At 43.4% G+C, this 23,559-nt stretch overlaps 1 protein-coding gene across 4 annotated transcripts in view; it reads right to left on the bottom strand.

The window, feature by feature from the left end:
* NOTCH2 (notch receptor 2) overlaps positions 1–23,559 on the bottom strand; it is an 89,215-nt gene that overhangs the window by 18,948 nt on the left and 46,708 nt on the right. Inside the window, exons 10-21 of one of the 4 annotated variants that reach the window (XM_054638447.2) lie at positions 22,714–22,827; positions 19,166–19,399; positions 18,565–18,675; positions 16,749–16,941; positions 14,387–14,532; positions 13,760–13,879; positions 13,509–13,661; positions 9,915–10,143; positions 6,091–6,292; positions 3,463–3,616; positions 2,351–2,535; positions 1,442–1,574 (exon numbers count right to left, since the gene is read on the bottom strand). In XM_054638447.2, the coding sequence (XP_054494422.2) occupies positions 1,442–1,574; positions 2,351–2,535; positions 3,463–3,616; positions 6,091–6,292; positions 9,915–10,143; positions 13,509–13,661; positions 13,760–13,879; positions 14,387–14,532; positions 16,749–16,941; positions 18,565–18,675; positions 19,166–19,399; positions 22,714–22,827 (1,974 nt within the window). The other 3 variants (XM_077181907.1, XM_077181905.1, XM_077181906.1) reach the window with 3 other exon arrangements.

Below are 23,559 nucleotides of genomic sequence, written 5' to 3'. Positions count from 1 at the left end.
AATCCTTCACCTAAATATGGGGGATGCTTATACTGGCATCAGTAAAGTACTAATCACAAACTGGGCCAGGGACAAAAGCTAAGTTTTACTATCCTAAATAACTGTATCAAGTCTTCCCCAATTCCTTTCATTTACAAAAAAAAAAAAAAGAAAAAAAACCCCAAAATAAAACAAAATAAAAAAACCCAGCAGAACTGTCACATCCAGAAAGTAATTAATCTCAACAAAGAAAGACTGAAGGATTAAAAGCAGTACACTCAGAACCTCTCAAAGGATGGTGGGGGATTTAGTGGAAAACAGACATTCTGGAAATTCAAGTACTGGTACCTAAATACACTCTTGGATGTAGAGACCTAAAAGCAGGTTTGTTTCTGCCTTTGTTTTATTGCACTTTTTTTGCCCTTTTTTTTAAATTGAAGAATAATATTAGGAACAATACATGAAGAATTGCTAGTGCAATGATTTACAATGAAATAAACACTTATCCAGAGTGGGGAGAGCCACACTAAAGTGAATGAACTGATGATATGAGTGGGCAAGAGGCAAATATATTATTTTATAATTGTACTTAAATTTGCTTTATGAAACAAGAATTTAGTTCCATCTGGCATCTGAAGATTTTGCCAACATTGAGATGACATACTTCAGAAAGAAAAAGTTCAGTTAAAATTTTTACATTGCTGTGACTTGAGAAATAAACTTAAAAAAGAACATCAAGTGAGAAAGCATTTACTGATTGGTTAAAATGTTAAATTCTGAGTATTTTCAAAGGTAGAAGCCAGGTTCATAGGTAAGATATAAAAGGGAAGACTAGGTTTTAAGAAACCTGACAATAAACAGCCTGTGGAATCACGCTTACTGAAAACTGCTGATATAAACTGTGGATTACTTTTATTTTCTTTTCTTTTTCAATATTTTCCCCTGAAGGAACTTTTAATAAAAGAGCTGAAATATGCTGAAATAGTTTAGGGTAGCCTAGAGTCACTCAGCTTCTTTTCCACAAAAGACTCCAGGACAGAGGAAAATGAAGGGCAAAAGTTTAAGCAAGTATAGGACATTGGAAGTTAAAAACTAAGAAAGTTTCCTACTTATTTCATAGCACCTTAGCCAAAAAGAAACCTTGGATTTACTATATCAAAACAGATAGGTTTAGGAGAGACCTTAACAGCAATCTCCTGCATCCACATTGCCAAAGATGGCTCATACATTCCCAAGGGGCACTGCCACGACCTAGTCCTTTAAAAGAAAAAAAATTAAAAGGGAGGGGAAAAAAGCAGCATTTATTTTTAAAGAGAAAATATGTATCCCAAGGGATCCAGTGTACTTTGGGAACATTCTTCAAAGAACAGAATGCATTCCCTTTAAACTGTGTCTCGTGAAACCAGCAGCCAGAGAGGAAAATTCCCCTTTGTAACATTCACTTAATTGCTGAGCTTCCTACCCCGGGTTCCTGGTGGGCAGGAGCACTTGAAGTGATTGACCAGGTCGATGCAGGTCCCTCCATTCTGGCAGGGCTGGAACTGGCACTCATCCACCTCGTACTCGCAGTTGACCCCCTGGTATCCAGCCACACACTGCCGGCACAGAAATAAGTGTCAATGGCTTTCCAGCAGACACATTAGCAGGCATCTCAAAAAGGCCAACACCGACACAGGAGCCCTCAGTGGGGCACATCAGGACTGCCTTTGTAGCTGGACAAGCAGCTTAAACACACAACTCAACCATGTGACACATAACAGGACACTGCAAATTTGAATTCAACTGATTAGATTGCTGCAAAACACAGCAAATCAAATCCTGATAGCCTCCACCACCGAAACTGGCTTAGAAGTTTTGGCTTAAGGTTTACATAAAACTCCTCCTTTCCCTCTGGACATGGGCTTCCAAGGTGTTCTACCATTCCAAAAAGCTTAGGGAGGTTGATATACAACAATCTCATGGCCTACACTGCTCTCTGCATCAGTGTGAAGAAACAGAAAGCAGTGGAAAGCATTTCCCACCCTGGGAGGCAAGGGCTACCTTGCCCATCCAACAGGGAAAATACAATATTGTTTAATACATTTTACAAAATTTTAATATAAACCACACCTCAGGCAAAAAGCCTTTCCAGATTAGAACCTCTTCTCCAATGTCACAAAAAGTTCAAATGCTCATCAACCACAGCTCCTTCCAACCACACCTCTTAATTCACTCTTAAAAACCTCTCAGGAGCACTGGTTTTGGTGCAGCCAAATTAAAAATTCCTTCCAGGTGCAGGCTGCTTTTACCCCCCTATTTGAAGGCTCTCCACACCACTTGCAGGTGTTTGTGATTGCTGCAGGTGCCTTTGTTCCCCATTGCCCCCGGGTACCTGGCAGTGGTATCCGCCCAGGTGGTCCCGGCAGGTGGCTCCGTTCTGGCAGGGGCTGGACTCACACTCATCCAGCTGCACCTCGCAGTAGCTGCCCGTGTAGCCCACCTGGCACTGGCAGTGGTGGCTGTTCCCCACGTTGAGGCAGTGCCCAGAGTGCTGGCACAGCTGGTCCACGGGGACTCCTGAAGCAGAGTTAAAACAAGTGAGCAAACACATAAAACACGATTGCTGTCAGTGCTGGTGGCTCAGACAGGAATGGATATGGGTAGGCCCAAGAAATTGAAAAGTTGCAACTTTAAAATTGAAGAGTTACTCCTTAAATTACAGTGGATCAGAACCAAAACTGGCTTACAAACGAAGTCAGGCTCTGTCCTCTTTGGATCACTGGATTCAACACTGTATTTGTACTGCTGTGTTACTTTAGCACTGGCTGGTGAATACATATCTGAACTACTACTGCTGCTCTACAAAGGTTCAGTGTTTGTACCTAGAATGTCCCCAAAAAGTATAGGAGCTTGACACCTTTCTCCTTTGACACTGAACCTGCTTGTCTGGATTTCCCGGACAAAAGTGGCCTGACAGTGTCCATCTGCCTGGGGTACAGGCCATGTTGCCAGACAAAATTCACTTAAAAACCAAATCTTTTACCTATACAACATCTGAAATAGAAAATTACTACTTTGAGGGGCCATGGTATAACCTATAAGGCTAAACAGTGCACTAAGTAATCAGTATTCTCTGCAAAAATACTTATCACGAGTTGCAAGGTGCCTTTCTTGTGGAAGGATGTGGCCTTAACCCCTGGCCCACCTGGGGTTTAGCCTGCCTGGGGTTTAGCATGAAGAGCTGATGCATTTTCCAAAAAGGCAGTCCATGTAAAACAGCACTACTGAAACTGAGGCCCCATGAAGTATTTAATTCTTCCTTTCTGACATTTTTGTGATGGGGAGAACCAAGGAAGCCTTGACTCCCAAACACACCGTTGCAGAGAGTATTTTTACTCGAGAAGTGACCAGCTGCAGGCAAAGCTCTCTGGGCTGTGCACAGGGGCAGGGGGGAAGGAGGTGCCTGGGCCCAGAGCTGCTGAAGGCCAGAGGATGCTGGTTTACCTCTCTGTGAAGCTGCCACCTGGCACGAGACGCTGGGCACATCGCAGTAGGCGCCGGTCCAGCTGGGCGGGCACACGCAGCGCGTCTGGGCCAGGGTCTGCACACACGTGCCCTTGTTCTTGCAGGGAGACTTGCTGCACAGATCCACCAGGGACTGCAGGGCAAACAACCCATGTGAAACATGGCACAGGCACGAGAAACAGCACTCAGAGAACAAGTTCAGATGCAAGGAAAGGGAGCTCTGCAATACGGGATCCCTGTGGCACTGGAAAGGGCAGGAGAGTCCTTCCCAAGCTAAGCCAGGTACTCTACTGACAGTCTCATATGCCTGGGAAAGTGCAAGTGAACAGAGGAATAAACCCCAGATGGCAGCATTATTTCAAAATCCTCACACCTCACCATGAAGTTGCATCTTTGACTGGCTCAGTTTGAGAAAATTGGGTTTTATCTCAGACCAGCTTTCTAGCTCCATGGTAGCAGGAGGCTTCCAACTATTCTCCCAAACTCCCCCCATCTTCACTGCTTTCTGAGGATGACAGATGTGTTCCACATTTTGATCCATACTTTTCCTTTCTATCATTAGCTCACCATACCTCCTTCTGGCCCCACTTGCTGCACTGTGGTCTCTCTGACTTTTTGTGTCTTCCAAGATTCAACTAAAACCCCACAACAGTTTTATGAACTGAAGATGGGCCAAAGTATATTGCTTTTCTTGATTTCTCATATAGAAACAAAGAGTCTAAAACTCAGTAAATCATCATATGAAAGTGAAGACCCAAAATAACTGTCTGATGTAATATAAACCAGCCCCTAACCATAATTTCCTTTTCAAGCATTTAATCTTCAAATTAATACAACTATTTGATGGATTTCAAGCTGACTTGAGGAAGGGTGAGGTTTTTAAAGTGAGTAGCACAGAATTTTGGCTGTAAAATGCAATTTCAATTGCAGAAAGTTCTGCTTTTCAGATGCAAACTGTCTCCTCACAAAGATTAAAGTAAAAAAAAATCTGTGCTTTCACAGGCAACTAAAAGGAAACTTGGAATTAAGTTTTATCACATGTAGTTGAGCGTGAAGAAGAAAAAACACCGAGCCTCTTGCTTCTGCATTTGTAATGAGTAGCTGACTGTTTTACATGCAAATTCTAAAACTTATGAATCATTGTCTGATTTTGTCCTGCTTATTTAGATTTGCTAATTAGGTCAAGCCAGTTTACCACTAAGACAAGAACTACAGTGTAGCTGTAATCTATAAATCTCCTCAATACAGCTTTGAGTAGTACTTATCTAAATTTAGAAAGTTCTGGTTCCTTGTATAAAATGGGTAATACATTACAATCAAGCTTCTCTGAACATAAAGCAGACCTTCTGAGAATCCACAGCATTTAATTTGGGGAAAGGAACATTAATCCTTTTCTCCATTAAAAACAAAGCAAACATAACAGAAGAGGAACTACTGAACTTCACAGTACTTCAGGATCCCTCTCAATGCTAATTCTCCCAATGAGGTTGAAGTGGTGTGCCCAGAATGCATAATGAGGGTAGCAGAGGGGTTGCTTTTTTCTATCACTTCATTACTTTGCATTCACTTCCTCCATTAGCAATACCTAGAAGCAGACCTGACAATTTAATGTCTAGCAACATACTTCTGAAAAAGCACCTCCCCCACTGCCACTAAAATGCTTCTTTCCAACTCTCCCTGCTTTACAAAGACATGTTGGCACAAAAGAGAGCTGTAAAATTCTTACAAAATTGTAGTGTTTTCCAGAAATTTAAGAAATTAACTTTTTTTTTTTAATGGCAGCAGTCAAGACTGCTGGTAAAGGAAGCCAATACAGAGTTTACAATTCCAAAAGCAAAAATAGTCTCAAGTCATTCTTGCTGTTTTGATAAGAACAGAATCAAAAAGAATTCAGATTTGAAAAACATCATTCTGTTTCCACTGTGCTATGCCAAGTTAGAGTTTTTAATAGGCACTAGTCAGTCATTTACAGCATACAGGGTTTGCAGCTCCTGTGGAAAACTGGAAACTGCCTGAACTTAAATGTGCAAGTAAGGCTGGAGATTTTATTGAGGTTGTGAATAGGACAGGCACGTCATTTACTGCCCCAAAACATTTTCTGGCTTTTCATGAAAAAAAAATTTACAATCAACCCTGAATAAAATTTACCTCCCTGTAAAAATGAACCATTAAATCTAAATCCTTCTAATCAGACTGATATTCTGTTTCTGTTTTGTGCTTGTTTTCTGGTTTGTTTAGTTGTTTGGTTTTTTTTTTAATACAGGACTGTCTTCAATCAAGACAGTTTTATGCTTTGAATGAAATTGAGCCATTTTCCAGGGTAACAGCTGGTTTTAATTTAAGAAAATGAATCTAGAAAGTTCCAGTGACACCTGTTCTCATAAATAACCACTCTTCTCCTCCTTGCACATAGACAGGGGGTGGAACTAGATGATCTTTAAGGTTTCTTCCAGCCCATTCTATGATTTCCAGTTTTGAGCAGGGGCACCTAATGGGCCAAGCAGGACTGAAGGAGGAAGAGCTCAGCCACGTTTGGCACCTCACACCTCTCCCACGTCACCTCTGGGCTGGACAGCTCAAACAACAATGCCACCAGAAGTCACCCACCTTGCAGTTCTTGCCAGTGTAGCCCAGGGGACAGATACACCTGTATGTGCCCAGGCTGTCCACACAGGTGCCCCTGTTGAGGCAGGGGTGGGAGTCACACTCGTTGATTTCTGTCAGGCAGAAGGGGCCCGTGAAGCCCAGGGGGCACTGGCAGGTGAAGGAATTGATTCCATCCACACAAGTGCCTCCATTGAAACAGGAGCTGCAAGGGAGGAGAAACAAAGGTAAGCTGAGACAAAATGCAATTAGCTCACAGACAAAGAGGACATAAACATTGTTGCCCTGATTTTTTAAGATTTTCTAAGCTTCTGATGTTAACATTCTTGTAATGAACTTTCTCACCCACTTTCTGTAAATAACTTATTGTTTTGCATTCCTTTATGGAGTAAGAGAAATTTGATGGACTATTGGTTTGTCCAGTGTAATTGGAGAGGTGGCACTGTCACCCTCCAATCCACTGTCACTTTTAGAAAACTATAAATGTTAGAAAATAAACTTCCTTTTTTTCTTCACCTTGAGAACAGCAGTGTGTGCTTGTGTTCTTTCGTGTCCTATAGTGACAAAACACGACTGAAATAAGGGAGAAAAGCAGATAACAGGATCTTTTGATCACTGCTAACTTCTGGCTGAAGAAGCATCAAGCAGAAAACAGCAATCCTAGGGAATTCCAGCTCAGCCTCCAGCTCACTTTTACCTCAGCAGATCAAGAAGGTAAAGCAGGGTTTTAATGAGTCATTAGTGATGGAGGCAACTAATTTAATGTAATCTTCCCAGCTTCAATGTGACCACAAACACTACCTCATGTGGCTTGCTCAAACTGATACATTTTATTACAAATTGCAATTGTATTACAAATTATGAGAAACAAAACAATTTGCCTTCAAAAAAAATCTTCAAAGGAATCAGGGGTATGGTTTCTCAAGGAAAAAGTTCATACAACATGCAAAACACAAGCATGTTCTTCACTGAAATTATGTGAAAGTATTGGTATTGCTAAATCTCTTCCTTCTCTTCTCATGAGAATCTTAAGTCCTGATTTGTAAAACTATTCATACATGCCCTGGCAGAATTCAGATCAAAGGAATTATCCCCCTCCCCCCCAATCTTCTGATCATATGAAATTCTGCCAGATTAGGTGTCCTAAGGAGAAGGGACTGGGAAAGTTTGGGGAATTGACTCATGCAAAATTGACTCAGTTTTCCTTGTAAAGGAACTCCTGCCCCTCTGAGAATAATGCTAGATCAGACTTGAGATAATCAGCTTGATAAAGTACACAACCCAAATTCATGCCTGCTATCTGCTTTGTGCCCTCAAAGGGTATTTCCACCAGAGGAGCCCCTGACTCAGCTCCCTGAACTCCCAGTGCAGGGAAGCAAGTTTTAAACACCAAAATTCCAACTGCGATGACGGCAGAGATGCCAGCATTACCCTACTCATCAAACACTAAACTGCTCATCAGAGAACTCCTCTGTCTTGGGGGCTGAATTCTGTTTTAGAGGGAGAGCAAACTGCCATTTCCACTCCTGGCAAAGCAGGGGAGACAGAGGAACTGCCAGTCTCCTGGTGTGTTTCACTGAAACCAGGTACCAAAAGGAGAGGGCACTCTCTCACAGGCAGCTTCTCACACCACACACGGAAGAATCACTTGACCCAAATTCAAATTAGCCAACCACCACAGTGCTCTTAAGCACAGCTCAGTAATTTTGGTTGAGAAGGTGTGACTGGTTTAGCTTGGCAGAGCGTTGAAAATTGCTACATCCTTAATTCATACCTGCAAGACTGGTTCCCGCCCTGACTGATAACAAAAACAGGATGAACCTCAAGGAAGAGCCAGGAGTTCTGCTACAACACCCAGCATACTCCACTTGATTCAACAACTGTTGTGCAAATTAAACACACCCTCATCAGTGACACAATCCTGCTCTTAAGAAAAAGATATTAAAATACCTCCTCCTCAAATGCAATTTTATAAAAGGTAGGAAAGATCTTTTCTATTTGTGCAGAAAATACTTGAGAAAAACAAGAGTTTTGCATAATCTGTCTCTGGTAACTAGACTAGAACAGAGTACTTCTAATTATTTTTAACCACTGCAAGTTTTAAAGAAATTGCTAGAATTTTTTCCCATTTGAGAATCTGAAGTTACTTACATCAATCCTAACGAAGCTTAAAATAAATATGCAGGCAGATGATGGAATCACATGTTTAACTCTCAAAGAGCTCTTAAAACTACCACATGAACCATTTATATGAGGACCAGCTGCTGAGCATTTTAACTCAGTTCCACATCCCCCCCTTTAGAATGACCTCAGGTTTTATCTCGATACTGCTAAACCACATCCCATTTTTTTTTGCGAGCATTAAAGATCTCTGATAATAAAATCTTTCCAATTTAGAATTTAGTGGATTTAGTGTTTCTCTTGGTTTCTTCTTCGTATTATTTGTTGTCAACAACTCAGGGCTAATTTATTTTTGCTGCTTTTCTAAGCTGGCCATTGCTTCCATTTTTGCAGCTTTTGTATTTCTCAACAGAGTAACCATTCATGACCAATTATTTCCCCTCCCCTATGTGATAGGTCTTGTAAAAATATGAATTATTTATATTTAAATAAGCTAGCATCCCTAACTGTTTTAACTTTTGTTAAATGCTATCCCATTTATGATGTAATGAACTGTTGGAAGAACATTAGAAGAAACTGAGGACCAGGCAATGTGTTTCAGCTAAGCCAGCTTTCCTTGCAAGAATCACAAGTATGCCTGAGACAAATGGCAGGAAAGGAGAATTGCCCTGGTTAGAAGCTGCTCCTGAGCAGGACTGGTGTCGGAACCCAGGACATTCTCTGGCTGCCCTGGATGGCTCGAGACCCTGGCATGGAGTCAAAAACACCTGTGCCTTTGATTTTAGCCCATGGAAACAATTACCAACTTTGTGTGAAGAGTTACAAGCCACAAGAGTTTAAGTAGAATGATAGTTAGTTTGTTAGAGGGTGAAAAAGTAGAATTTTGGGGTTTTTAGAATGGGGGTCCAGCAGCCAAGATGGAGGGATTTGGGTGTGCCTTGTCCTTCTTCTTTCTTCTTCTTGGCCTCCATCTTCTGTGTGATGGTGGCACTTTTGGATTGGTTTAGAGTAGAAACTCACTGTCTAACATAGGTGATAGGTACTGGGAAATTATTGTAAATTATGTAAATTATTACTAAAATGTAAATTATTACTAAATTATTAAAAATGTAAATTATTACTAAAACAGGTAGTTTTTAGTATAAAAAGATAACACCACCTCTGGGGTGGTCACTGTGCCACAACCTGACCTGCTGGACAGATCTCAGCAGGTCATAAAAAGAATGTAATGCATAACAGAGAATAAACAACCTTGAAAACCACAGCTGAGGAATCCTGACTCCTTCTTCAATCTCTGGGCTGGGAAAAAGAGACTTTCTAACACCTTGGGGTCATCTTGACCACAGAGGCTCTGAGAGACTGGCTGGGGCAGGAGCGGGCTGGGGGCAGGAGCAGCGGGCTGGGGGCAGGAGCAGGAGCAGGCTGGGAGCAGGAGCAGGAGCAGGCTGGGAGCAGGAGCAGGCTGGGGGCAGGAGCAGCGGGCTGGGGGCAGGAGCAGCGGGCTGGGGGCAGGAGCAGGAGCAGCGGGCTGGGGGCAGGAGCAGCGGGCTGGGGGCAGGAGCAGCGGGCTGGGGGCAGGAGCAGTGGGCTGGGGGCAGGAGCAGGAGCAGCGGGCTGGGGGCAGGAGCAGCGGGCTGGGGGCAGGAGCAGGAGCAGGCTGGGGGCAGGAGCAGCGGGCTGGGGGCAGGCTGGGGGCAGTGCCTCACCTGTCCGTGCACTCGTCAATGTTGCTCTCGCAGTTGGTGCCCTCGAAGCCCGGCGGGCACCTGCAGGTGTAGCTGTTGACGTAGTGGGTGCAGGTGCCCCCGTTCCTGCAGGGCTCACTCAGACACTCGTTGGTGTCTGTCTGACACTTGTCCCCATGAAATCCAGGCAGGCAGATGCACGAGAAGGAGTTTATCCCATCCACGCACGAGGCTCCGTTCTGGCAGGGATCTGGGACAGAAGCACCACAGGAGTGTTAAAATGGGTGACAGTGTGTCAGCACCCAGGACATCCCTCTGGCTGCCCTGGATGGCTTGAGACCCTGGCAAGGGGCTCAGAGACCTTGGCACAGAGTCAAAGACACCTGTGCCTTTGATTTTAGCCCATGGAAACAATTACCAACTTTGTAAGCCACAAAAGTTTGAGTAGAATGATAGTTAATTTGTCACAGGGTGAAAAAGAAGAATTTTGGGGATTTAGAATGGGGGTTCAAGAAGCAAGATGGAGGAATCTGGGTGTGTCCTGTCCTATTTCTTCTTCTTCTTGTCCTCCATCTTCTGCTGTGATGGTGACACCTCTGGATTGGTTTAGAGTAGAGACAGACTGTCTAACATAGGTGATAGGTATTGGAAAATTATTGTAAATAAAGTACACGTAGGTTTTACTATAAAATGTTAACACCACCCCAAGGGCAGGGACTGTGCCACAACCCGACCTGCTGGACAGATCTTAGCAGGTCAGAGAAAGAATGGAACAGATAAGAGAAAATAAACAGCCTTGAGAACCAGAGCCGAGGAACCTCAACTTCTTTGGTCACGGGGCTGGGAAAAAAGAGACTTTCTAATACCTTGGGAGCCATTTCAGCAACACCAAAACCCAAGAACAGTGAAGGGCTAGGCCTAGAACAGCTGTTTGTATGGAAAAAAAAGGGGCCACATAGCCCAGAGTGGGACAGAGGACTGACAGGTTTTTCTCAGCCTCTTTATGGAACAGGTAACTGCAAAGCATTATCAATCAGAAATTTACAAAGAGGTGTGGATCAAGGCCAACCTTCAGGGCCTAAAGGTTTCTTTGCTGGAATTTGTTCAACCAAAACCCAAAGCCTCTTGGTTTAAAATTTAAATGCTGCTTTTGTGACAGATGCCTACTGGTACAATAAAAACAGAGCAGCAACTGTTTCTTCCTTACCAGGTTTTATTCATCAGAGAACTCAGCACATTCTCTCTTAACACAAGAGAGAACTTGTGTGCTTAATTTTCAGCATGAAAGCAGTGCAGTCAAATCAAACCTGTATGTGTATATTAGCACATATATGAGCACTTACGCACTACTGAGCACTTGACATTTTTCCCAGCATCACAGACTGGTTGGGGGAAGGCTGCCAGAAAAGCTCACAAACTCCTACACCACCAAGGATTCTCCTCAATCATTGCATTTCTTGATATTTTCCTTATCTCTGCCATGCTCTTGCTACTTGCATACAACTGGTTTTTTAGGTCTAAGCCACCTCCTACTACTGTATTCCTTCTGCTTCCACAAGCACCAATCTGCCTGAAAGATTTCTGCTGTTCAGTAATTTCTTCCTGCTTTTCTCCTTCCACTTTTGGATTTAAGACCCACATTCCTGAAGCCAGATTCCTTTTCTACTCTGCATTCCACAGAGCAAAAGCCTAATATATGGAGGCAGAGAGGGAAACTGGGAGGGGGGAGGAAAAAGAGAGAAAGCAAGGGGGTTGAAAAATAGGTTACTGAGCCTTATTTTGGATTTAGGACTACCTTTAAGTACTACTAAAATATGAACTGGAAAATGCAAATATAATCCACCAAAAATTTGCAGTTATCATAAGTATCATAAGCTAATTCTGTTTACTGGGAAATGAAGACATGTGAAAGGTAATTAAAGCTCATTTATTGACTGAGAAATATGCTCACATGGTAAGAATTTGTATTATGAGACACACCTGCATCCATTTAAAGGTCATTTGACTACTGCAGAGAAAAAGCACATTCAAAGCAAGACCCCTGGCAGCTATAAAATGTTGTGTCTGTGGCAGTGAGCCATGTATGAGTGAAGCCAAAAGCTGTGCATTAATTCTCTGTGCCACACATTTACTGACAGAAGAAGGAGACTCGGGTATCAACTTTTCAATAAGTTCCTGTTGTTGGAGGGTTTGTTTGCTTCATAGATTAAAGACATTTGGCTCAAGGCATGGAAGGTTTTTGTTATGCTAAATGAAATCAGCTGTGGCAGCAATGTGAAATGCTTCTTCAGCCTCACGGGTGTGCTGCCTAAGACAACACGGGGTGAATCCCACAGCTCTCAGAACACTCAGGAGGAGGGAGAGAGATGTCCCAGCTGTTCAAGAGGGAAAGATGAACACTTGGAGAATGTTTTTATCTTCAGGCACCCACACAAAAACTAACAGGCCAGGCAATGATTTTGTTGGCTTCAGTAAGCAAAGCTCTGGGTCACTGCACCGTGACACTTTTTGTATTGTACCTGTCTGCTCAGAATGAAGGAATTAAAAGCTCAGCCTGAGCCAGACACCTCAGAAGTTCTTTGAGTGCTGCTCTGGGGGCTCCCACGGTAACTTTTGCTAATAGACTTCTCTACAGCAGTCATGAATTTACATTTGTTTCCCAATGCAAAACACAATTTGCTAAGTTCACACCTTAAATCTTCAAAACTCCATTTTGGTTTTAAGCTAATAGAAGAAACAGGGGATTGGGGTTTTTTGTTTTGTTTTGGGGTGGTTGTTTGGGGTTTTTCTGTTCATTTGGTTGGGTTTTTTTAAAGACCTGGCCAATCTAAGAACTACAGCATTGTGAACTCCTCCAAGGTTTGATAAAGCACTTTTCAAATAGTAACAGATGAACTTTTAAACACGTGACATTTCTCAGGAGACTCTGATTTTATCTGAGGATGATATAAAATATGCCCAGTAAGAAAAAGAAGCTACTATGTATTTGGTTTCCCTTATAAACAGCAGTGTCAAGGACATGAAATTAATACTTGTTTTCTTGCAATTTGAGCCGTTCCAGTACTCATCAGGGTATGGCCTCCCCTCCTGCAACTGACACCTATTCCAGAGCAGAGAGCCTTGCTGCTGCATAATTTGTTTTCAGATATGGATTAACTGGAACTGCAACAGGACGCACTATTCCCAGAATATTAACGCCAGACAGACATTTCAGGAAGGACTGCTATAGCCCAGATTCCCACCACACCTCCATCAAACTGAACGTTGAAATACAGGTAAGCCCTGCAGTGGCACTTTAACTTGATGGATTAAAATTTCAGGCAAATACAATTTTGCATTTAACAGTGCCTCTTATTAAGGTATGTAAACTCTAAGGGCCTTTTCAAGTTAAGGATCTGGGAACAACAGCTGCCATCAGTTAGCACACCGTGGTCCATTCTAGCAGCCGAACATGATGGATTTTGACTTCTTCAAATATTACAAAACTGAAGTTTGGGGTTTTTTTTTTCTTTTGGCAAGAGATCATAAAAGACCCTTCTGAATCTGTCAAACAGCAGTCAGCACATTGATTTTTGGGGGAGACTGGGAAACACAGAGCAAGGTGCTGATACCCACTGGCCAGGCAGTCGTCGATGTTGGTGTCGCAGTCGCCGCCGGTGAAGCCGGGCCGGCACTCGCACAGGTAACTGCCCTGGATGTTGTGGCACAGGGCATGGTTCTTGCAGGGCTTGGAGAGACACTCATCAATGTCCACTGTGCATCTTTCCCCTGAAAGGTGCAGAGTGCAAGGGTGAGACCCCTCCCAAGCAATGGCAGGAGGCTCAGAGCCAGCACTGCAGGCACACCTCGTTCCCAACCCAGGTTACCTTCCCAGCCAGGGGCACACTGGCAGGTGTAGCCTTCAGAGTCAGGAGATTCTTGGCAGATTCCCGAGTTCTCACAAGGATTAGGGGAACAAGGAGAAACCACTACCTGGCAGTTCACACCTGGAGAGCAGAATGGGAAAAAGCTGAAGAATGTGCTGCTAAGAGCTTGGTGCTTCTTGGAAGAATGAACAAAGAGGTTGTAACTCACATTGTGTGATTATCCCACACTGCAGTGGACAGCACTGCCACATTTTGAAAAAATCTCAGCAGAAGCAAAAGGAGAGCAAAGGACTCCTCATGGGCTCAGTGTAGAAGCAGCCATGGTCATTTTGAGTTTAACGCCCCTCCAAATTCCAGGGTATTTATGTAAATTTCATAATTTACAAAGAAAATTAAGCTAAGCTTCCAACAGGTCATTTTTAATGATTCCAAGCAAGGCTTAGACAAGCCCTTGCCAAGTATTCTATTACTGTATCATGTCTACAGGAACTGACTAATTTAACTTCATAAAGCCATGGCATTTCCCATCTTGATTATTATTTCCACCAAGTTTAATGAAAATAAATTACCCTAAAGGTGCAATGAAGTAAAAAGGGAAAAGATAACAAATTTTTTCTGAATTTTCACCTTTGAATCCCTTCCTACAGGTACATCTGTATGCATTCAACAGATCCTCACACGTTCCTCCATTCTGGCATGGGTTTGATTTACATTCATTCCCCTCTGTTGAACAGTAATCTCCTATCCAGCCTGGGTCGCAGACACACTTGTACCTTGAAAGGCAAAACAGCATTAATTTAGACATTTTGAAGTTACTCCTCTACCAGTTTCTCCTGCAGATTGGTTTTGGAGAGAAAACCAGAAGAACTCTCTTGAGAAGAGCCCTAAGTTATTTTGGATTGCTTGCCCCAGCTGTATAGTTTTGAAAATACTGAAAATAAACCCTCCCTTACAACCACACTTCCCTCATTACAGTTTTCACAAAGTGTTCAGTCAACCAGCACTATGTTTCTGCTTTGATAAGACCATCTCAACACATTCAAAGACAGAAACAAAAAAAATTGGAAAAAAAGCAGTGGAGGGGAACAATAGGCTCCAAAGATAACTAGACTGATTTAATACCAAATAGTGGTTTCAAATGAAAACAGCTGGCTGGGAGCAGGAGCAGTCTTCTCCATCAGGTTTCAAAACCTGCAGTAGAGCACACCCCACCCACAATGATGTAGAAGCAAGGGCTTGGTGAATCAGCCTGGACTCGGGCCACAGAGCACACACTGGCCCCTGTCCCTGCCCTGCGAACACGGCTTCTTCCACCTGGCACAGAGTGAGGTGTACAAATGCAAAGTGACACATGACAGACAAGGTGAACAAAAATCTATTTTCCAACCTTTCAAGGAGGCTGAATTAGCAATAAAAGCAGCTTTCCTGCCAGCTACAGGGAAAGTGCTGCATCCTGCTCTACAGAGCTACCTGCATCAGCAAATCACTTCCTTGTGCTGACAACACTTCCCAGGACACAGCACATTTTTGGGAGGCTATTCCACATACAGTTGAGACCTTTCACAAACAGAACAACCCCAGACTTACCATTACCAAAAAGAAATCTGATTTAGGGCTCCCAATATCAGCATTTGGTCTTCCTGCGTGGGAAGATTCAGAAGCAACTACTGCCAGCAAAAGACCCAGAGAGAATTTTCCTTTCTTTTCTCAGACATGCAACAATATGAGTAAAGCTGACAAAATCTCAGCAGTGGACAAAGTGTCCTGGCTGAAATATCCATCCCTAGAGCAAAAGTTGTCAGCCCGTTCCTTGATACAGTGTTTGGTTAGGATGAACAGCACTAGCCAATAAAGACAGTCCCCACGCTCAATGTTTTAGGTTTTGATGGAATATGTTGCTGCTGCTCCCCAAAGATTTAATTTGGAACGATTTCTTTATTTTAATTGCATTTACTCAGCTCACTAGTGTCACCATGATATTTTGTGAAAAATCCCTTCACCAGGATTTTTCCCCTGAAAAGCTGAGAAACCTCAGAAAAGAAATGTAAACAATAATTATCTGATTGCTTGGAATGTGCTCTGGAGCTTGCTCACCAACAGGTGCATCTTTAATTGGTTCTATGTGAATTTTTTTTTGTTTTTAATTAATGACCAATCCCATGCAGCTGTATTGGACTCTCTGGTCAGTCATGAGTTATTATTATTCATTCTTGTCTAGCCTTCTGATGTCTCCTTTCTCTTTCTTTAGTATAGTTTTAGTATATAATTTCTTTTAATAGAATATAACAAAATAATAAATCAGCCGTCTGAAAACTTGGAGTCAAATTCTCATCTCTCACTTCGTCCTGAGACCCACAACACCACAACACTCTAGAATCACCAAACCCTCCCTCTAGATGGTGACAGTACACCCTGCACCACTTGCCCATGCAAAACCAGCAAACAACACGAGGCAGGACAGAAAAACCTGTGCTGAAACACCAGCTGGTGAATGAAGATCTACACCTTATTATGGCTGTTTGTTTGCTATGGCAGATTTGTGGGAAAGGCAGCTGTAATCAAAAGGATTTGGAGGGGGTGTAGCAGCAGACAGAGAACCCTCTCCAGATTGAGTGGACATGAGGAGCTGCACTGAAACTTGGCAGCCTGGCTCTGCTTTGAAGGCAGGAGCTGTGGCTTGCTCCCACACAAGCAGGGGGAAATGGAGCTCTGGATGCAGATGGTGCATAAATAACCCATTGCTGTTGCTGACCATGGATTTAGCTGGCCAGTGTTGGGAAGGGCCCCTGGAAGCCACCGCAGTGCAGGTGAGACAGGCAGGGGCTCAGGTGAGATTCTCACCTGGCTCTCTCACCTGACTGTGACTATGTCACAAGCATCAGATAAATTGGGATCCTACTCTGAGAAATAAGGGAAAAACCGGGAGCTGTAAGTCTGGAGAGACAGGACAGCAGGGCAGAGGGCAGCAGGCAGGCTCAGTGGTGCTCACCCCGTGGCAGTGTGTGTGCAGTTGCCGTGCACACAGGGGCTGCTGAGGCAGCCGTCGGCCTGGGGCTGGCAGTGGGGGTGGTGGAAGCCCTCGGGGCACACGCAGCGGAACCCGTTCACCTCGTTGACGCACGTGCCCCCGTTGTGGCACGGGCTGGACGTGCACTCGTCGATGTCCACGTTGCACCGGGGCCCTGGAGGGGAAAACAACACTTCCTGAGCTGCACTTCTTAAAACAACGCTTGCTTTGCACCTCTGCAAGAGCACACACTGAGACACAGCTCAGGGAAGCCAAGGCAGCAGCATGGAGCTCACATGCCTCCGTGCTTTAACTCAAGCCAAGAGAAGCGTTTCTGAGAGATGCAGCACTTTGCTGTGCCTGGAAAACAGCACTTACACTCAGCAAGTATTTACAAACCATTCCAGAATCTCCACTTAAATCACCAGTTAATACTGATTAGGAAAGCAAAAACCACTCAGTTGTATCATGCTTGCAACAAACCTCTTGAGCTGCACTTGTCGTAGCCCTGCTCCTCTGCTTTGAAGTACCTACCCTTTGAACAACCAATAGTGCCCAAATGTCTGCAGTAAATACAGTTCTTGTGGTTTATTGCGCAAAAGGGGCTCTAAAAAACACCGTTTCCTGTTTTGCCTGCCTCTGATTACGACTGCAAGATCCTTGAAGCAGTGACCAAAAGGACTTGTGAGGCTGGAAAGCTAAACAGAGTGAATGATGCAGTAAGCTGAAAGCATTTTTAACAGAAGGAAATGACAAAGTACCAAGACCCCATGCAAGCCAGCTCCTTAAAGACTGGAATATGCCAATTCATCACATTACTGAATTATTTTAACAGTGTAACAGTAAGAGATCCAGCAGGATAATAAATATGGAATGCCAGCAACCTAGGAGAGCAGTAGGCATGAGTGATCAGCATCATCCCCCATCTTATTCTGGGAACTAGAGAGTTCCACTATGCCAGAGCCATAGGGAGGAAGGAAGGAGCATCAGGAACTTAGAAAGACCCCAAGAGAAAAGCACAAGACACATGAAACATTTTAGTGCTCTAATGCATTTCAGATCTATTCTAACTAGAATAATTTGGTAATAAACAGCAACAAACATTTTGAGAAAGCTGTAATAAACAGTACCAACTGCCTCACAACGATTATTTTGTATTACCCTACATGGCTCAACACAAATACAAACAGCGGTGAGATGTGCTTTAGTCATCAGAAATAGTCCTGATGTTGACTCAGAGCTCTAAACATGAATCCAGAGGTGTCTAACCACTTCTTTTTTCAGCCCTACTTTGATTGTACCAGAGAAATTTTGTAGTATAAAAAGAACACAGAACAGACCATGCTATGACAGAGAAGTACTGAGAAACTTCAGAGTGGGAAGCAACTCAAGAGAACACCAAGGTAATGCTCTGATTTCACAGAAATAGAAATACTGTTCATGGTCAAAGCTCTAGGCAGAGTCTAATCAAACACCTCTCCATATTGTCCACAATCTCTCTGTCCCTGGAAAGGGGCTGTAAATAATAAACCAAAGTCACGTGGGTTTATTTGTTATAAACCCAAGAACCATGAATTGGACTTAATTACCTAACAAGAATGGCATTTCACAGCACAGATTAGGCCATTTTTCTGTTTGGTAGAACTGGCTGTAATGTAAGATGCTAAGATCCAAAGATTAGAAGGATTTGCTGAGACACCAACTGAATCCCTTGCAGTGAGTATGCAAAGAGCACTTCCCTGACTACTCGGATAACCATCTTCCAAACAATTGAGAGCTCCTGGGTAGCTGACTTTACCTGTAAATCCAGGTTCACAGGCACAGTTGTAGCGATTAATGCCATCAATACAGGTCCCATGAATGCACGGGTTACTGGCACAGTCGTCAAAGTTATTCTCACAGTTTATTCCTGGAATAAAAAAAAAAAGAGTTAGAGGAATAAGGAGGGTAAATCTTACAAAGAAGGCAACAGAACTATTTCCCAAAATAGCCTAATTAAGAATCCCACTTGCTTCAAAAGTCACACTGGGGGCAACTTATACTGGTGATGATGCAGAAGCACTGCAACACCAAGGAATGCCACCCAAGCCATTTGGTGCTGACTGAATATGACCCTGAGCTTGTACTAAATATTTAAGCAGAGGAATAAACATTTTGAATACTATGCCTAATTTTTCTGCAGGCCTGATTTTTTTGGAGTAAAGAGGAGGCAAATTCTCCCAAGATTGGTTGCAGCACCAGTGAGGGTTAGACAATCCACACAAACACACCGAAGTTCAGCATGGCAAAGCAATGTGAAAATGATACTCTCAACTTAGCACACACCAGAGCACAGGTAAGAAATAATCACATGCTTGAATTCTGCTTGAATCCCAGCCTTCCAGTGGTGTTTTCCATACCTGAGGTGCCCAGCAGGCAGTTGCACTGGTAGCCATTGACCAGGTCGATGCAGCGCCCTTGGTTGAGGCAAGGATTGCTGTGGCACTCATCAATCTGCTCACTGCATATGCCACCCATGTAGCCAGGGTTGCAGATGCACGTGTATGAATCTATACCATCCTGGCATTCCCCGTGGTGGCAGGGATCAGGGTCACAGTTGTTGATGTTCTCCTCACACAGAGTGCCAGTAAAACCTGAGGAAAAGTCACAAGTAAGGAAGAAGTCTACTGGTAGGATGCTGCAGTGAATATAATGCAGGCACAGAAAGAATTGTATCAAGAATCAGCGAAGTGGCAGAGAGCACAAAGGGTTAACTGGGCACTTCAACTGCATTTCCAGCCCTGGAACACAACACTCTCCACTGTTCACAGCATTACAGAACAGCAGCATGCACGGAGAACCCTGGCACTGGAAGTGGTCACCTTCAGGTTATTTGGAACAGTAGCCATGAGAGGAAACATGTAAATCTCCATCAGAAATATTTACTTGCATCAGTATAAACTGTCTGAAGGCACACTCCTGCCATTATTTCCTCTGCACAGTAACAGGGGGACAGAGTGGGGCTGACCTTCTTAAAATGAGCAATTACTGCAAAGATGTTGCTGAAACCTTCCCAGGGGAACTCCCTTGGCTCATGTCAAAGCTTCTGCAGCTCTGCTTATTAGAAAGTTTCTTGCCTCCTTCACTGGGAAACTTTTCAGTAACTACAACTGAAGGCTGCATGCAACCTCTTGGTCAGGAGCAATGAAACAAGCAGCAATTTGGCCTGTTTCATTCTGCTTCAGCTGGGAAACATCCTGAGCAACAGAGAGGGACAGAACCTATCTACAAAAAGGGCTAGAGGGGGTTCAGGAAGTAAGAGCAGCAAACAAGTCCCTCCTCAAGAGCCCTGCTCTCCATGATGGAGCAGAGCTATATAAGACTGGGACAATTTCAAATAAATGGTTTTCAGAGCTGAGGTTTTGGAGCAACAGCTCACACAGCCTTCCAGCAGCTGAAGATCAGGAAGGCAGAACTTGAAATTTCAAGACACCAACTGGAGACTGATACAAACCAAGCTGCAGGGAATTTCAACAGCTGAAGAGTGTTCTCACCTGAGTATTATAAGTGGATAAGAGGCTCCCCATTTTTCATACAGGTTTGTGGTTATTTCTGTGGTCAAACATACCAGGTGACGGCTAACATTTCCAAGTTCTGCGAACGTATGCTTGGATGAATGGGTGTGGAAGTGGGTGGGGAGAGGGAAGGGAAGCTAGTTAGAGAGATGGATATAAAAAGATGTTAAGGAAGGAGGAAAAACAAACTGATAAGGGGAGAAATGGTGGCAGAGGGGAAAAAAATAAAGAGGGCAGAGACAAATAAAAGAGGAAAGACCTGAAACAACCCAAGAAAAGAAAAGCCATGATCTACCACTGGGAAGGAGAAGTGGAATAATGCCAGAAGGGAAAGAAAAGACAAAAAGCAAGCAGTAAATAGAGCTATCTGTACAGCATTTGGCCAAACATTTTGCAGTTTTCAATCACGTTGGCAGCCGGCGATTACCGTTCAGGGAACAACACAAACACATCACTCACACCATGAGAGGAGCAGAGCAAGAACATACTCAAACTCATTGTCCAGTAACTGACCTGCCCCCAGGAAGAACTCCACATTTCAGTCTTACAGAAGGCTGTCAATATTAAATATAATACTTAGCACACGTTCATTCAACAGTCATTCCCTTGCCTGCTATTGTAGCTCAACTGAGCCACTCAGAGATCAGGAACGTTTCTGGATCTCCTAACTGAACATACCTCACCAAAACATGATTTCTCTCTTTGCAGACAAGATTTAGACTAGGAAAAAAACATTTTAATACTTAATATGAGAATCCTTCTGACAGGATGGAAAACAGCCCTAATACAGCATCCCTCTCCAATTTTCAGTCAGATATTTAAGATTTTACTAGAACTGCTGCTTCAGTAACATGCATTTGGTTGCTTTCAGCCTGAAGATGCTCCTTTACATCATTTGCCTTCATGGAAGCAATTGCCTTCCCTCTCCAGGTGGGATACCTAGAGTTTCTGTATTGATTTATGCAGTTTTGGTGCCAAATTCAGAACTTGCTTTTCAAGGCACAGCTCTCCACATTGTCCTCCCCTACGCTATCCAGACCCGCCCAGGCCTGATAAGCTCTGCAGTCTCAGTGAATGAAAGCAACCTGAACACACCCCAGCCTGAGAAAGACTAAAACAGTTTCCAAGTTTGGAGAAGATTTGAGCTTTTCCTTCCTTTTGTCTGCTTATTTGTCACATGAAGTAGTCAAAAGGAAAATTCTGACCACAGTAATTATTCCTCTCCTGGTCAGAACTACTGCATTCTCCTTCTTCCAACAAATTCAATGCCTCTTCAGGAACTTTGGGAATGGTGAAGACCACATGTGAGAAAAACCAGGCTATTTTCAGGCTAATCTTTGCTACATTCTGCGCAGTGAAGTGAAACTTGCCTTAATAATTTGATTATTGGAATGATTCAAAATGAGAAATTTTGCACATAAATCTAACCAACCTTACTGCACATTACTGGGACTAATAGAGCTCCGGGAACTGTTCAGCTTCTTTCCTAATGGAAGAGCTAAAGCCAAGGCATTTCATACCTGAATACCTGAATTTCATACCTGAATCTTTCCTAATGGAAGAGCTAAAGCCAAGGCATTTCATACCTGAATCTGTATCATGAGCAGTGTATGAGGGAACATGAACTGAAAGCAACCAAGAGTAGCTCCTTACTGAAAATTAGAACATAACAGCTCTGAACCCTCTTATTTGACCAGATGTAAAAATGAAGATAAAAACATATCTGCATCACCCCTGGAGGTCTGAAGATAAGAAAATCCTATCATTAAACCTGACGCTTCTGAATATGTAACTCACCAGGCATTAAAAAACCACCTGACTTCTGGCCACAGCTCTGCCAAAATTTCTGTGTGGTACCTGACAAATCATTTCAAATAATTTCCACTCAAATTCTGAGTGGAATTTCTTCCACAGCTGTTACTGCATTTCAGTATTAGCCTTCTGACATAAAATGCAACTTCTGACATAAAATGGAACTTAGCCTTCTGATGCAACAGAAATCAGAATGCACAGCAGCAGTGCTCTGCCCATCTCTTGTTTTTCAAGTGCATACAATATAATCTGACTTGGGAGAGAAGAAGGTAAATCACACTCATGTTTTCCCATATGTAGATTCCATAGCTAGTACAGAAGAAGCTGTCATCTTCTGGGAAGCAAAGGATGGTGCTGAAAGAGGGAGGCAGAACTCTCATCAGCTGTGAACTTAGCTGCCACAAGTGAAAGGCTTTCTCTACTTAAATACTATTCCCTGCACAAAGGAGTGGACAAAGCTCTGCAACAAACAAGCAGCATTTCAGAGAAAGAAAGAAAAACAGTGACATCTTTGAGACCAGCCTTTCATGTACTTGGGTTGCATGTTCTCTCCCCCCAGGGGCTCAGAACAGCAGACTGACCTGTGGCACACTGGCACTCGTAGCCATTGGGGTGGTCAATGCACTTGGCTCCGTTGAGGCACGGCGTGCTGGAACAGTCGTCTATGTCAATCTGGCACACGGCCCCACTGAACCCTGAGAGGCACACAAACACAGGGAAACCAGGAGTCACTGAAGGAGTTCACCTAGACAGCTGCACTGTCAGGAATTACCTCTAACAACCCCTCAAGCCCACCCAAACACAAGCCCAGCCAATCTACATTCAGTGACATCATGAAGCACACACACCACACCTTGCATGGGCTCGCTCCTCATCCAGCCCACCCTCTAAAGGTTCTGTCCCCCAGGTCAGCTTAAAACTAAGATGGCCAAGTCACAGAGGAATAAAGCAATGTCCATCACTGGACAGTATGCCTGCTTGTAAAGTGAGAGCCATCTAATAAAAATCTTTAAGGCAATCAAAGCAAGCGGCTAAAAATAAAATAACAGCGCATACATCACTAGAGCCTTCAGACTAGAATTACTGCAGCAGTATGGAATGTACTGCAAAACAGCACTGGAACTTTGTTAACTATTTCAAGAACTGTTTTGAAAGTATTGACAGGTGATGTCAGGTGATGCAGATCCTTGGGCAGTTTCAGAAAAAAAAAAACATGAGGTTTCTTCTTGGAGGAAGGAACCAAAGCAAGAGCCTGAACACCATTAGTCAATAAGAAGGGCTCCAGAGCAGGCTTTTGTCATGTAAATTCTGAATTCAAAATTTTTTGTAGCCCATGAAGAAAATAAGTGATGTTCACTCTACAGCTAACATTGATCCCTCAGCTCAGCTCTTTTTCTTTTCTAGCGGAGCCCAATTCATTTCACTCC

The sequence above is a fragment of the Agelaius phoeniceus genome, chromosome 8 (genome assembly GCF_051311805.1).
Source record: "Agelaius phoeniceus isolate bAgePho1 chromosome 8, bAgePho1.hap1, whole genome shotgun sequence".
In the NCBI taxonomy this organism is placed as follows: Eukaryota; Metazoa; Chordata; class Aves; order Passeriformes; family Icteridae; genus Agelaius; species Agelaius phoeniceus.
Note: the sequence above shows the minus strand (reverse complement) of the source record. Positions and strands in the feature narration are given on the sequence as shown.